The sequence below is a fragment of the Durotheca rogersii genome (genome assembly GCF_024521655.1).
Source record: "Durotheca rogersii strain YMJ 92031201 chromosome Unknown GGS23scaffold_3, whole genome shotgun sequence".
NCBI lineage: Eukaryota > Fungi > Ascomycota > Sordariomycetes > Xylariales > Xylariaceae > Durotheca > Durotheca rogersii.
Window position 1 is genome coordinate 358,067 of NW_026251234.1, and position 12,044 is coordinate 370,110.

The following is a 12,044-nucleotide window of genomic DNA, read 5'->3' on the forward strand; positions in this document are numbered from 1 at the left end:
CCGGTAGAAAGGGCCCTCCTACGGGCGATCCTACCTATGCTCTCCCCCCTCCGTAATCCTTCTCGAATACCCGGAGGTGCTGTCCTGCCCCGTGTCGCGTACAGGTACATAGCCTAACAGGAGTCTGACCCCCGCCCCCCCTGCACTTTCCTCGCGGTTATATACGCCTTCGTATTCACCTTCCCGCTTTCCCCTACCCTACCTATACCGGACTCGTTCCGTTCCTCGTCTCGAGTTTTTAATCTATTTTTTCCTCGTTTCCTTCCTCTCCACCCTTTTCCCGCCCTCTAAGCTCAGAAACTCGGTTCGTGCCAGCGGACTTGCATCAGCCACATCGAAACTCCCGGTGATGACTTTCCGCACCCTCTTTGTCTCCTTGCGATAGTAGGCGAACAAAGTTTCCCCCTTTTGGAGGACCCCGGTCCTCTTCTCCGGCTGGCGAAATCCTCCAGCCCTTGGGCAGCCACGGCCGTCTTACCTGAGGACTCGCTTCGACAAACTCCTGACGGCCATCGGGTCGTTGGTTCGCATTCGATATCATGGCCGCCGGCAGCGCGCGCATCGTGAGATACATTCTCTTCGCCTTCTTTGTAAGTCATTGTTGGTCCGGCCGCATTTGCAACCCGGTGGAATTGGCATCTTGGCATCTAACAGGAATATTCCACAACCTGTAGTTTGTCGCCGTCCTATACTATGCGTCCCGTTCCTCGTACGAGAGAGTGCCTCTGAACCCCGCGTCGTTCGGCGTGGGTAAAGACCGGTCATCCTCGAAGCCCGGAGAGTCCGTACACGATGCTGGTGGTAGTGTGTCGTCCGGCAGCTCAAAGGGCAGCGGGTCCGGATCTACAAAGGGCTCAGCGAGACCCCCCAACGGCTCCCCCAAGCAAGTCGAAGACCTCGCCGAGGCCCCGATGGCACTGTCGCCATCTGATCCAGGATGGGGTGACCTTCAAGGAACCGCTCCCGGCCCTCGTATGAATGCCACCTTCGTCACCCTCGCCCGGAACAGTGATGTGTGGGAGATTGCTCGCTCCATCCGCCAAGTCGAAGACCGCTTCAACCGCCGATACAACTACGATTGGGTTTTCTTGAACGACCAACCATTCGACGCTACCTTCAAAAAGGTCACCACTTCGCTAGTTTCTGGGACGACGTATTATGGCCAAATCCCAACCGAGAATTGGTCCTTCCCTGACCATATCGACCAGGACAAGGCGCGCAAGGTTCGGGAGGACATGGCACAGCGCAAAATTATTTATGGAGACTCTGTCAGCTACCGTCACATGTGTCGATTCGAGTCCGGCTTCTTCTTCCGCCAGCCGCTGATGATGAACTATGAATGGTACTGGAGAGTCGAACCTAGCATCGAGCTTCTCTGTGATATCCACTACGACCCTTTTCGTTTCATGGCCGAGAACAAGAAGAAATACAGTTTTGTCCTCAGTCTGTTAGAATACGTCGACACCATCCCCACGCTCTGGGACAGTGTCAAGAAGTTCATGAAGAACTATCCAGAACACATTGTCGAGGGCAACTCTATGGGTTTCCTAAGCGATGACGGTGGTGAGACCTACACCAACTGCCACTTCGTAAGTCATGAATCGATGAAGATTAAACGAAACAAAAACCCTAATTGGTCGGCAGTGGTCCAACTTTGAAGTCGGTAGTCTCGAATGGCTTCGCTCCAAGCCCTATACTGATTTTTTCGAGTCCCTCGACAAAGATGGCGGCTTCTTTTACGAGCGGTGGGGGGATGCCCCAGTCCACTCCATTGCGGCGGGCCTGCTGCTGAAGAAGGAAGAAGTTCACTTCTTCAACGACATTGCTTACTACCATGTCCCATTCACTCATTGTCCGACCGATGAGAAGAGGCGATTAGACCTTCGTTGCCATTGCGAACCTGCGAAAAATTTCGACTGGAAGGGGTACTCATGTAAGTCCATCTCACTGCCAGCATTTCCCAGCGTAGTTTGACCAACCGCACGTTCTAGGCACTACGAGATATTTTGACTTCAACGGGTTGGAGAAGCCAGACGGGTATCAAAATCAACAAGACTAGACTGATTTGGGCAGATACGAGAAAAAAAAAACTAGAAGAAATGATTGTGAAGTAGCTATCGCTCGTTCTTCAGTGACGACCTGCTCCTCCTATATTGCATTGTCTAGGCCGGTGGGGTATCGATTCCTATGGTGGGACGCGGCGTCTGGATTTGTTCATTACTCGAAACGACGGATATCCGTTTGTTCGGCTGTAGATACATCGTTATGGGTATTATCACCTCAAAGAAAAGGCATGGCGAGGTTATTTTATACAATATCTGGCGTGAAAGTGCTGGCACATCCTGCTCCGAACCCATCGCCCCTATCGGCTAACGGGATGCAATACCCACACCAGCCGTCTCGCCCTGGGGCCAAGACTCGACCCTCGCGCCAATGTTTTTTTTTGCCTCAGGAGCCGACCGACGCCTTCTTCGGCTTCTTCGTCCCGTATTTGCTTCGGCTGGACTTACGATTCGCGACGCCGGCCTACACAAAGGATTGACTCGTATTAGCAAGGTCCTCACTCTCGAGCTGCGCTCTCGTAAGCCTGTCTTGGCTCTCCCCCCCATTCCCAACCTACCAAGTCGAGAGCGCCGCGGACGAGATGGTAGCGGACACCGGGGCAGTCCTGGCTGCGCCCTCCACGGACGAGGACAACGGAGTGCTGCTGGATGTTGTGGCCCTCTCCGGGAATGTAGGCGGTGATCAGACGGCCGCTGGAGAGGCGGATACGGGCAGTCTTGCGCTCGCCCGAGTTGGGCTTCTTGGGACGCGTGATGCCGACCTTGAGGCATACGCCCTTCTGCTGCGGGCAGTGCATATCGGATAGAGCCGGAGAGACGGCATGACGGGCGCGCTGGGGCTTGCGGCAGCCCTGGTGATTTTCCGAAGGAGAATTGCCTGTTAGTCGGATCCAAATTTTCAATGCTTTACTTTTTTTTCTCTCTTCTCGTCGGGCAAGTCATCTTCCCCGGCTCATCGAGTTCGCGTAGTCGAAGCTAAGAATGGGGGGGGGGGGGAACGTACTCGAAGGACCTGGTTCAGAGTCGCATTGGGTGACGGGGTAGTCGAGAAGAGTCGAACAGGGCGCAACTCTGGAAATGGCATCGGGATCGCGGTCGCCCGCCAGAGGGACCTCGCTATGCGCACCGCCATAGGGGATACGGGGGCCAGCTGTGTCCCAAGTCTAGATCCTCAATGTCAATCAGACCAAGAGCGTAAGTTGGGGATTCTGGTCTGTGTATTTCCCACTATTTTGACCAGGAGAGGGACAAATGGCTGCCAGATGATGTCGGCCCTGAAGAGAGGTACCAGGTACTTTTTTTCTTACCTAAGCTAGCCAAGGCGTAAATTGGCATAAAGTACCGTGTACACCTTGGCACCTACACCTAGGTGGGTATAGCGCAGACCTAGGTGGACAAAGAGAGGGTCCATTAGGTCATCTATTCACATGCCCCACGAAAAAGCTCCCCGCGTTTCCGCCCTGGCGCAACTCACGGGACTCCTCCATCTCTCTAATCCGTCTCCGTATCTCCAGCCACGGCTAGGACATGGCTATCCTCGGCAGAATGAACTGAACGTGCACACAAACCCGTCCGGCCGCGGCCAAAGTCAATCCGAGGAATGTAAGCTGTAGCCTATGCCTAGATAACGAAAGGAGTAGGCATGGAATTCTGGCCATCGTGACATCTTTCTCTTTCCTCTTCCTAATCCCTCCTCCTCCTCTCCCCCTTGCATCATTGCATCCTACAGTTCCACCCCACGATACAAGCCAACGTCGCCGTCGCCATCGCCGAGCGATTGTCCTGCCCGCCTGCTTTCAGGGTGCTGCGTCCGTGTCCCGTCACCAATTTCGCTATACGCATCGTTTCGATCAAGCGCATCATGTCCGCAACTGTGAGGTTCCTTCAGCCGGCCTTCCGGCGATGTTCTAGTGTGAGCCCCGGGGTCCTGCTATCGCCACGATGCTGTGGTGCCAGACCAGCACACAAGCCGGCGCCAAGGTTTAATGTGCACCAGTGAGTCTCGCAGGACTCGAGATCCGACCCCATAGCTTCTGGTATTAATCGACCACGCCTGTAGATGGAGATCTCTATCTGCCACACCACGCCGAATGACTGACATCACCGAAATCCCGCCGACGCCCATAACACACTTCTCCGAGACCGAGGCAATGATGCAAGAGACTGTTTCCAAGTTCGCCAACAACGCGATATTACCTAAAGTCCGCGATATGGACGAGGCCGAAAAAATGGACCCGGAGCTCGTCGAACAGCTCTTTGAGCAAGGCCTTATGGGTATAGAGATCCCCGAGGAGTACGGCGGTTCCGGCATGAATTTCACCTCTGCAATTGTGGGCATCGAGGAGCTCGCTCGCGTCGACCCCAGCGTCAGTGTCCTCGTGGACGTTCACAATACCCTAGTCAATACAGCCGTTCTCAAGTGGGGGAGCACCTCGATCAAGAAGCGATTCCTTCCGGCGCTCGCGACCAATACTGTCGGCAGCTTCTGCCTCAGCGAACCCGTCTCGGGCTCCGACGCTTTCGCACTCGCAACGAGGGCGACAGAAACCGCCGACGGATTTAAGATTACCGGCAGCAAGATGTGGATCACGAACTCGATAGAAGCCAACTTCTTTATCGTATTCGCGAACTTAGACCCTGCTAAGGCACACAAGGGCATCACAGCCTTCATCGTCACCAAGGATACCAAGGGTTTCTCGATTGCGAAGAAGGAAAAGAAACTAGGCATCAAGGCGAGCAGCACCTGCGTTCTTAATTTTGACGACGTCGAAATTCCCAAGGAAAACCTGCTGGGCGAGCGGGGCCAGGGCTACAAATACGCCATCGGGCTCTTGAACGAGGGCCGCATCGGTATCGCGGCGCAGATGACTGGTCTCGCGCTCGGCGCGTGGGAAAACGCTGTAAAATACGTCTGGAACGACAGGAAGCAGTTTGGAAAGCTGGTCGGCGAGTTCCAGGGCATGCAGCACCAAATCGCGCAGTCCTATACTGAGATCTCCGCGGCCCGCGCGCTGGTGTACAACGCGGCTAGAAAGAAGGAGGCGGGCGAAGACTTCGTCAGAGACGCAGCGATGGCGAAGCTGTACGCTTCGCAGGTCGCGGGCCGTGTCAGCGGCCTCGCGATCGAGTGGATGGGAGGTATGGGATTTGTCCGAGAGGGTCTCGCCGAGAAATACTGGCGGGATAGCAAGATCGGGGCCATCTACGAGGGGACTAGCAACATTCAGTAAGTCGATTGGCCTACCTATCTACGCCTACCGTCGGTACGAAGGTGCTAACCCCAACCCCCAACCGCAGGCTCAATACCATTGCCAAGTTACTCCAGAAGGACTACACGGCATGAGAGAGGACCGAGAATGCTTCACTGCGAGTTCTCGGTATCTTTTTGTATAACTAACCTAGTTGAGGACGCGGCGTACCGACATCTCGGGTGGGAAGCCGCGGGATCCACGGTGTATCTTACGGCGAGAGTGGACGTGACCTCGAAATTGCCCTTACGTGTAATATATTATATCAAGCCTTTCCCCGGCATCGGGCTAGGGGATTAGACGTGAGTGCTGGTCGGAAAGGGATACGCTTCGGACGGCAGCATTCCTGCTCTAAGAAAAGCTCCTTCGGCATTAGTATTATATAGCAAACCCTAAAATCCGTTCACAAGACTAAGACTCTCGTTGCCTATTGTTGGTAGACCCCCTGGTGATACCGTGAGGGGGTAGAATAATTTAGTGAGACCTTAAGGATATTGATGTAGTGTTGCTTGAATACTTCTATGCGCATGAACCAGCGTTCCTATATATACTCCTCGTAGTACAACGCTCTCTTGCAGATCATCAGACTTGATGCGTAGTTGACTTCATGATGTGTTGTAGGTTTGTGCGGCTAATTTGGTGCTGTGTAAACCACAAGTTGTTCTCGAATTAGTAGTTAAAGGTCACTCAAGGACCAAAATAAGAACGATAGCTTCGTTTTGAGACGTATCGCAACACTACCTAGCACCTATTAAATCCGCTTGTTAAGCGAGCCTAACGCAAGCAGATTGTTGATAGGGGTGCTCTGTTTGAACAAACGCCCTTCTGCCTCTAGTAGCAAGCATATCTATAAACGTCTTTAAATATTTACTATTTTGCTTTTCACCGCAGGCGATAGATAATAGTGGCATCGGCTGTATCGTGCACGCCATGTTTTTGCTTTGCAGGTATGATTGTAAATGTAAAAGTGGTTATTAGTTCTGCAAACCTCCGTCGACTTTTCGGTGTGGACAGAAATCATCACTTTCAAACCCTCTACCCCACTAGCTGTTTGTCTCTATCGATGTATCTTTGAAACTCGCAAAGATTCTCGCGTGCAAAGAAAGTACTAGTCTTACTTTCCATTACTTCCCTACCAACCTTACCTACAGGCATCACCTTACCCAGTGATTTAGACAAGAAAGTCTCTGTAAGCCCAGTTAGACATTGAGGGGGCGAGTTTCGACGGAAGGACATATTATATCTAAGCTGAAGGTGGCGAGGTTGCTCCCGTAAAGCTAGACGCCCTCTATAGCCCGCGAATCAACTGCTACTACCGTTCTCATCCTGCCCTCCCTTCTTCGCGTTAGCCAGAATCGCAGCCGCTATCGGCTCGCGAGCGCGATGCGGCATCTTGTGTCCGCAGTCCCCGATGACTACCGTTGTATCGCCGGGACTTATCGTATATAAAAGATCCCACTGAGGGAAGAGGACGATTGGCCGTTCCCTTTGTCTGTGGGCGCTATTAGTGCAGGACTTAAATATAGATTCCACTGTAGTCGGAGACGAAACTCAAGCACACCAATACCCAGTTTCGGATGCAGGGCTGAGCTCCTGCCGCTTTAAAGCCGAGCTGCCGCTGAGCGGTTACAAAGCAACACTGAGCATGAGTACGGAGTCGAGTATCTACATGAGCTGAGCTAGGCTGAGCTGGGCTGAGCTGCTCAAGAGAGCCCACCTTTAGGGTCATACGCCCATGCAGAGACCCAAAACAAGGCCAAATGGTGCCCTACGTAGTAAACGTGTCCCTGACTGCCCCATCTACCACGCACAATCCAAGCCACTCCAAGTCTGCCTCGGTCCAACAACCGGTAACGCCGATACATTCTTAACTATCTGCCACCTAGAGGGGCTGTTTAGAAGCCCGGCCCTTATCAACACGACGTCCCCGGGGCCCCCTCTCCTTCCTGTACCGAGTTTCATAGTCGGCTAGGTCTTCGCCATCCTCGTCTCTGGGTGGCCAAGTTGAAACTCGATTTAGGCTGTCGTCGTGGTCATCCGCGTGCCGTTGAGCAACCTGGTGTCCACGCCGGTCCATGGGCTCAATTGGAGCACGAGTAAAGGCCCTCGAATTGCCTTCCGGATGATACATAAGACCAGTGGCCGGGTACACGTACCCTTTATCCTCGTTGACACTCACGACAGCACGGTAAGGGCCAGGGTCGTTAGGCGGGTTCCGAGCTACCCAGGCTCTGTCGTTATGATGTAGCCTCTCGTTGGCACTCCGGACCTGCTGGAGAGTGGCTGGGCGCCTGTCCATATCGTATGGGGTGTTGCACGTCACGGGGATCTCGTATAGTCTATCCTCCCTGGACTCCCCGTGGTCGAAATTTCTTCCGTAAGCCTCGTCGTTGCGATAGGTATTCGTCCAGGTGGAATCCTCGGCGACGGCTCGCGGGATAGCCAGCTTCATCCGCTTGTCTCTCTGCGACTAGAATGTGAATTCTATCGTCGCGATATGTGTGATATTGCTAGGGGACCGGCTTGTCAGTGGCACAGCGGGCAGAAATACAGCACGGAACATAGTTACCAAATTTCGGCGGTCATTCTCGGTAATCCCCCACCATTATCGGGCAACTAGACACACCTCCGCCCCTCTCACCAACTTCGCCTTACGCCATCTGCTATTTAACCCGTGGCCTCCGTTTCGCATGGCCCCTAGGCACTGCCTATCTTCAACGTAGCTTCTCTCTCTCTCTCTTCCTCAATTTCTTCCTCCACCAAACGTATCGTCAGCATGACCACCCTAATTAAGCCAGCCGGTGGAGATCCTCCCCCGCTCAGCCAAGACAAGCCACGCTGGGTCGCCCACCTTGAAAACAATCTCCTTGCCGACGACGACATCGACGATGTCCAGCGAGATCTGCTAGGCATCCTGCGCGACATGTTGGAAGCCCTCGGCGACGACATTACGGCTAGTAGCAAAGCTGCACAACGAATACTTGAATACTGTGTGGAAGCTTACCCTAGCGCTTCTGCCCCGTCTGCGCAATCCCACAGCAGCGATGTGTTGGGTTTCATAAATGAAGTTGCATCTTTGTCCTTCGAGCTCACTTGTGAGGTGCCGTTCCAAAGTTCCGAACACGAAAGGCTCGTCCGTCTCGTCATTGACATCAAGGGGCTTGGGCCGCAGGCTTTTGGTGTCGAGGTAGTTTTTCGACTTCACCACCCTTATATGTTGCCATACTGAACCAATATAGGATCTTGACTTTCAGCCCTACGACGAGGCTGTCGGTATTGCAGTAGAGACATGCTGGAACAGGTATCAGGGTAGGTATCCAAGCATTGATAACTATATTTGATACTAATACTGAAACAGTACCGAGTTCCAAGACAGAAAACGAGCTGAGGGAAAAATGCGAATCGGCTCTTAGCATCGCCACCCTCTTTGCCAGGCTTTTTGAGGCAGGGATCCTGGGAGTTCGGGGCTCGCAATTCGCAGCCATCTGTATTGCTGAGGGTCTGGGATTGAGAGAGAGCAGGGCGGTAGCACGTACCGAGCTCGCTCGATGGTGTGAGGGAGCGATAGCCGCGCAATACATCTTGATTTCGGGGGCGGCGCTCGCCAACGAGATCAGGTCTCCCTCTCAACGCCCGGTCTATCCCTTAGGCAAAGACGAATGGAGGGCTTGGACTGCTGGTTTCAAGACGCTTGCTCAGAATACACCTGAAAACGCCGAATGGAACCTAAAGCAAGATGCCGCAAGGGCCCATGATAGAATGGTTGAGCTGTTTCCGGAGCTGTTTCCAGAGCTGCTTGGTAACAATTAGTAACACTTGTACATGTACGTGTAAGCAGAGGTAAGAAGACTTCTAGTAGAGAAGTATCATTTACCAAAGACAAACACCCTTATTATTATCAATATTCCAACAGAGAAGTTGGGTCGGTTCCTAACGAACCTTGCGGGGATTGCGGCTTATCTTTCTGTAGATAATAGCAAAGCCTAGATAAAAGATTTCCGTAGAGTAGTAGGCCAATCCCAATAGAACCAATGGCCACGATGCCAACAAGCGATCTTGGCAACAGCACAACGGTCACCAGCGAGGCAGGCACACGAAGGGGGCCGTCTGACTTGGGCGGCTTTTATCCAAGTAACGACAGATACTGAATCTTGGAGAAGCCAAGAGTAAGAACAGGGGGAAAGACCCTTTCCTAAATACCTAGTGCCAAAGCCCGACGACCCTTCGCTGAGAGCTCGCCGTCCTGCAGAATTCGTAGCCTTTCTGTGATCCCATCATCAGTCGGAAAGCCTCTCGTGAAAACTTAGATCAGTAGCGTCGCCGTTAACACATCGCGAAGGTTCGCCGGATGCTTCCGGTTTGGGCTCCATACAGCTGTACCAGCAGGTGGAGCCTCTATCAGGGCTTCCGATCGATCCTGATTCCGAGGAACCGGGCCGAATCACAGTTGCACCGTGCGGTAGTCGAGGTAGTTTCAATGTAGGTAATCACCCATAGTAACGAATGTGATTTTTTCTTCTTCTATTTTTCTTTGTTTTTGGATCCAGTTTATCGTTTCCATCAAGATCAGTCTGAGGGAAGTTACGTAGGTGAATCAGAAGGCGTCTGAAGGGCCGTGTTCACTGCGGCATCCAGCTGCTAATATTAGCGAGCCATCAACTTCGACGCCGCTAGCACGCGGCCAGTAAACACGCGCCTAATCGGGACTCTTCGCTCTTCCTCTCGGGTGGCCCCCGGGAGGGGCGGAGATCGATCTTACAACATGCCTCGTCCCTGTTGACCCCACGAGACCGTACTCCTTCGCATCCCAGGAACACAATACGATATTTCTTCGTGGCCTCCACCCCTGAGACAGCAACTTTCCAAACGCCTTGGCGAGTTCAACGGTAATGGCAGTCCCGCTATTCGGATCGGCGGCGCCTCCAATAATCCAGGCGTCTCGATGGTTCCCTATGACGATTGTCTCGTCCCCGATCGTCTCATTGATGATTCCAATGGAGTCCCATATGGGGGCGTATACATCTTCCATCGCGTTGCTCAAGCTGATCGTCGAACCAGGAGGGGGGCCTGTGCTATAGGTACGTCACATTCAACGCGCCCACCCAGCCCGTTCGGCTTACCTCATCACCGGCTGTCCCGTGTCCGTCAAGTGTAGCGAGGATCGGAATGGCATCTACATACGGTATCGGTATTGAAGGGACCCTGGGCACTACCCGTGAATAGTCTGCCCGCGGCGAATCCTCCTTTGACGGGCAACCCGGATATCGAGAGAGATTGTACGCTACCTCGCTGCACAGCCGTTGGGTTCCGCGCCGGTCCACCAGGGTATGCGGCATACCCGTTAGCCTCGGTAATATTCCCATCGTCGGCTGTATCTGTGAAGATGATAACGCCAGTCATGCCGTTTTCCTGCGCATTTTTCATCTTGAGGCCTCTGAAGGGACCACCATACTTACCTAGCAACAGCGACCTTGCCTTCCAGAGGCACGCCCAGCTCGATCAGCCTCTCGAAGTCGGTTTGTTGGCCGCGCCCAACGTAGACAAACTCAGCATCGACGCTGCCGCTAGCCGAATACCATGGAACGTGGGTAAGTATCCGATCGGGGTAGCCGGTCGTCTCGTCCTGATTCAGTACCGCTTCCTCCAGGGAGGGCGTGTAGATGCTTCCGTTAGAATACGTCAAGCTCAGCGACTTGTCGACGGGATAGTTCAAGTAGACGTAGTAGGAAACGACACTCGAATTCCGCCCGTTCTCCGCCCAACGGTCGGCGGTCCACTCTGCCATGCTTAAGTTCTTGCCGGCAATATGGACCCCGTGGGTATACCTAGTGGTAAGACCATTCTGATATGGTTGTGTTGGGTATGACCTCAACAAGCGTGGTCCCTTCGGGGCCCAGAGGCAACAGCGGGGTATCCTTTCTGGCTGCCAGAAGCGAGCGTGAGAGGCGATCATGTTTATAAGCTGTAGCAAGATGGGTGAATAACCCCTGCGAACCCCGCGGGACAAACACATCATGACCGCGCATCGGCGCAACTCTACGTGCATTGAAGGTCCAGCCATGCGACCCTGGTGCGGGAATAGACTTGGTCAATACTAGAGTGCCGAGCCGTGGAGCCACATCGAGCTTGTCTGTTCCTCGCTTTTGGTATGAATAACCCCTTTGGTGGCCGTGGCGCATGAGATGGCGCAATCCGCAGCCCGCCTGTCGCATGGATACGAGCATCTCACGTAGTGGCCGGTGTGGGATCAAGCCTACAATGTGGCAACGATCCCTCAACGCCGCCTCCCCAAGCACGGCACGGCACGCCAACCGAGAGACATATCCGAAGGGGACACCGCTTCTGCACTGTTATTTCAGAAAATAACAAGAAACGCTCCACACGTCGGCATAGCACACACGCTGACCTGTAAGGGACTTCTCGGGACAGAACCTCGATACTCTAAGAAGGTAGGTATACCTATATAGATTTGAATACGTGTACGGGCAGAAGTTCTTTTCGCGTATAACAACGACAAAACGCGAACGAAGAAGAAAATGGTTAGGCGGTTAGGAGATGATACCTACGCACCTATTGTCTGCTTACTCACTAATACCACATTAGGTATCTGCATAGTATGTCCGTATACCAAGAGAACAAGAGAGAGATCGGGGCAATTATGGGCAGCGAAGCCGAGCCGGGGTCCGAGTGGGGACAACCGGCCAAGCGATAGGTACATGTTCTCAGAGCAAGA

The 12,044-nt window shown here is 53.4% G+C and overlaps 6 protein-coding genes across 6 annotated transcripts; 3 read left to right on the plus strand and 3 right to left on the minus strand.

Moving 5' to 3' along the window:
• Positions 1–539: 539 nt before the first annotated feature.
• Positions 540–2,059, plus strand: GGS23DRAFT_593243 (glycosyltransferase family 15 protein; the record flags this gene model as incomplete). Its single annotated transcript, XM_051518016.1, has 4 exons — positions 540–590; positions 675–1,589; positions 1,645–1,933; positions 1,992–2,059. 4 exons carry the CDS (start codon positions 540–542, stop codon positions 2,057–2,059), a joined length of 1,323 nt encoding a protein of 440 aa, XP_051375206.1.
• A 351-nt stretch (positions 2,060–2,410) lies between these two features.
• On the minus strand, positions 2,411–3,332 carry GGS23DRAFT_274361 (ribosomal protein S12). The gene is made up of 3 exons (XM_051512473.1): positions 3,067–3,332; positions 2,621–2,914; positions 2,411–2,526 (listed from the first exon to the last, which is right to left on the minus strand). Exons 1-3 carry the CDS (start codon positions 3,193–3,195, stop codon positions 2,449–2,451), a joined length of 501 nt encoding a protein of 166 aa, XP_051375207.1. The 5' UTR covers positions 3,196–3,332; the 3' UTR covers positions 2,411–2,448.
• A 207-nt stretch (positions 3,333–3,539) lies between these two features.
• Positions 3,540–5,796, plus strand: GGS23DRAFT_550892 (short-chain specific acyl-CoA dehydrogenase). The gene is made up of 3 exons (XM_051515312.1): positions 3,540–4,058; positions 4,123–5,289; positions 5,361–5,796. The coding sequence occupies exons 1-3, from the start codon at positions 3,925–3,927 to the stop codon at positions 5,404–5,406; spliced, it is 1,347 nt and encodes a 448-aa protein (XP_051375208.1). The 5' UTR covers positions 3,540–3,924; the 3' UTR covers positions 5,407–5,796.
• A 1,073-nt stretch (positions 5,797–6,869) lies between these two features.
• GGS23DRAFT_550893 (uncharacterized protein) lies at positions 6,870–7,998 on the minus strand. The gene is made up of 2 exons (XM_051515313.1): positions 7,881–7,998; positions 6,870–7,821 (listed from the first exon to the last, which is right to left on the minus strand). The coding sequence occupies exon 2, from the start codon at positions 7,761–7,763 to the stop codon at positions 7,194–7,196; it is 570 nt and encodes a 189-aa protein (XP_051375209.1). The 5' UTR covers positions 7,764–7,821; positions 7,881–7,998; the 3' UTR covers positions 6,870–7,193.
• Positions 7,926–9,564, plus strand: GGS23DRAFT_274439 (uncharacterized protein). The gene is made up of 3 exons (XM_051512474.1): positions 7,926–8,498; positions 8,551–8,620; positions 8,670–9,564. Exons 1-3 carry the CDS (start codon positions 8,088–8,090, stop codon positions 9,119–9,121), a joined length of 933 nt encoding a protein of 310 aa, XP_051375210.1. The 5' UTR covers positions 7,926–8,087; the 3' UTR covers positions 9,122–9,564.
• Positions 9,565–10,007: 443 nt separating this feature from the next.
• On the minus strand, positions 10,008–11,264 carry GGS23DRAFT_593248 (uncharacterized protein; the record flags this gene model as incomplete). The annotated part of the gene is made up of 2 exons (XM_051518017.1): positions 10,008–10,383; positions 10,768–11,264. 2 exons carry the CDS (start codon positions 11,262–11,264, stop codon positions 10,008–10,010), a joined length of 873 nt encoding a protein of 290 aa, XP_051375211.1.
• Positions 11,265–12,044: the final 780 nt, after the last annotated feature.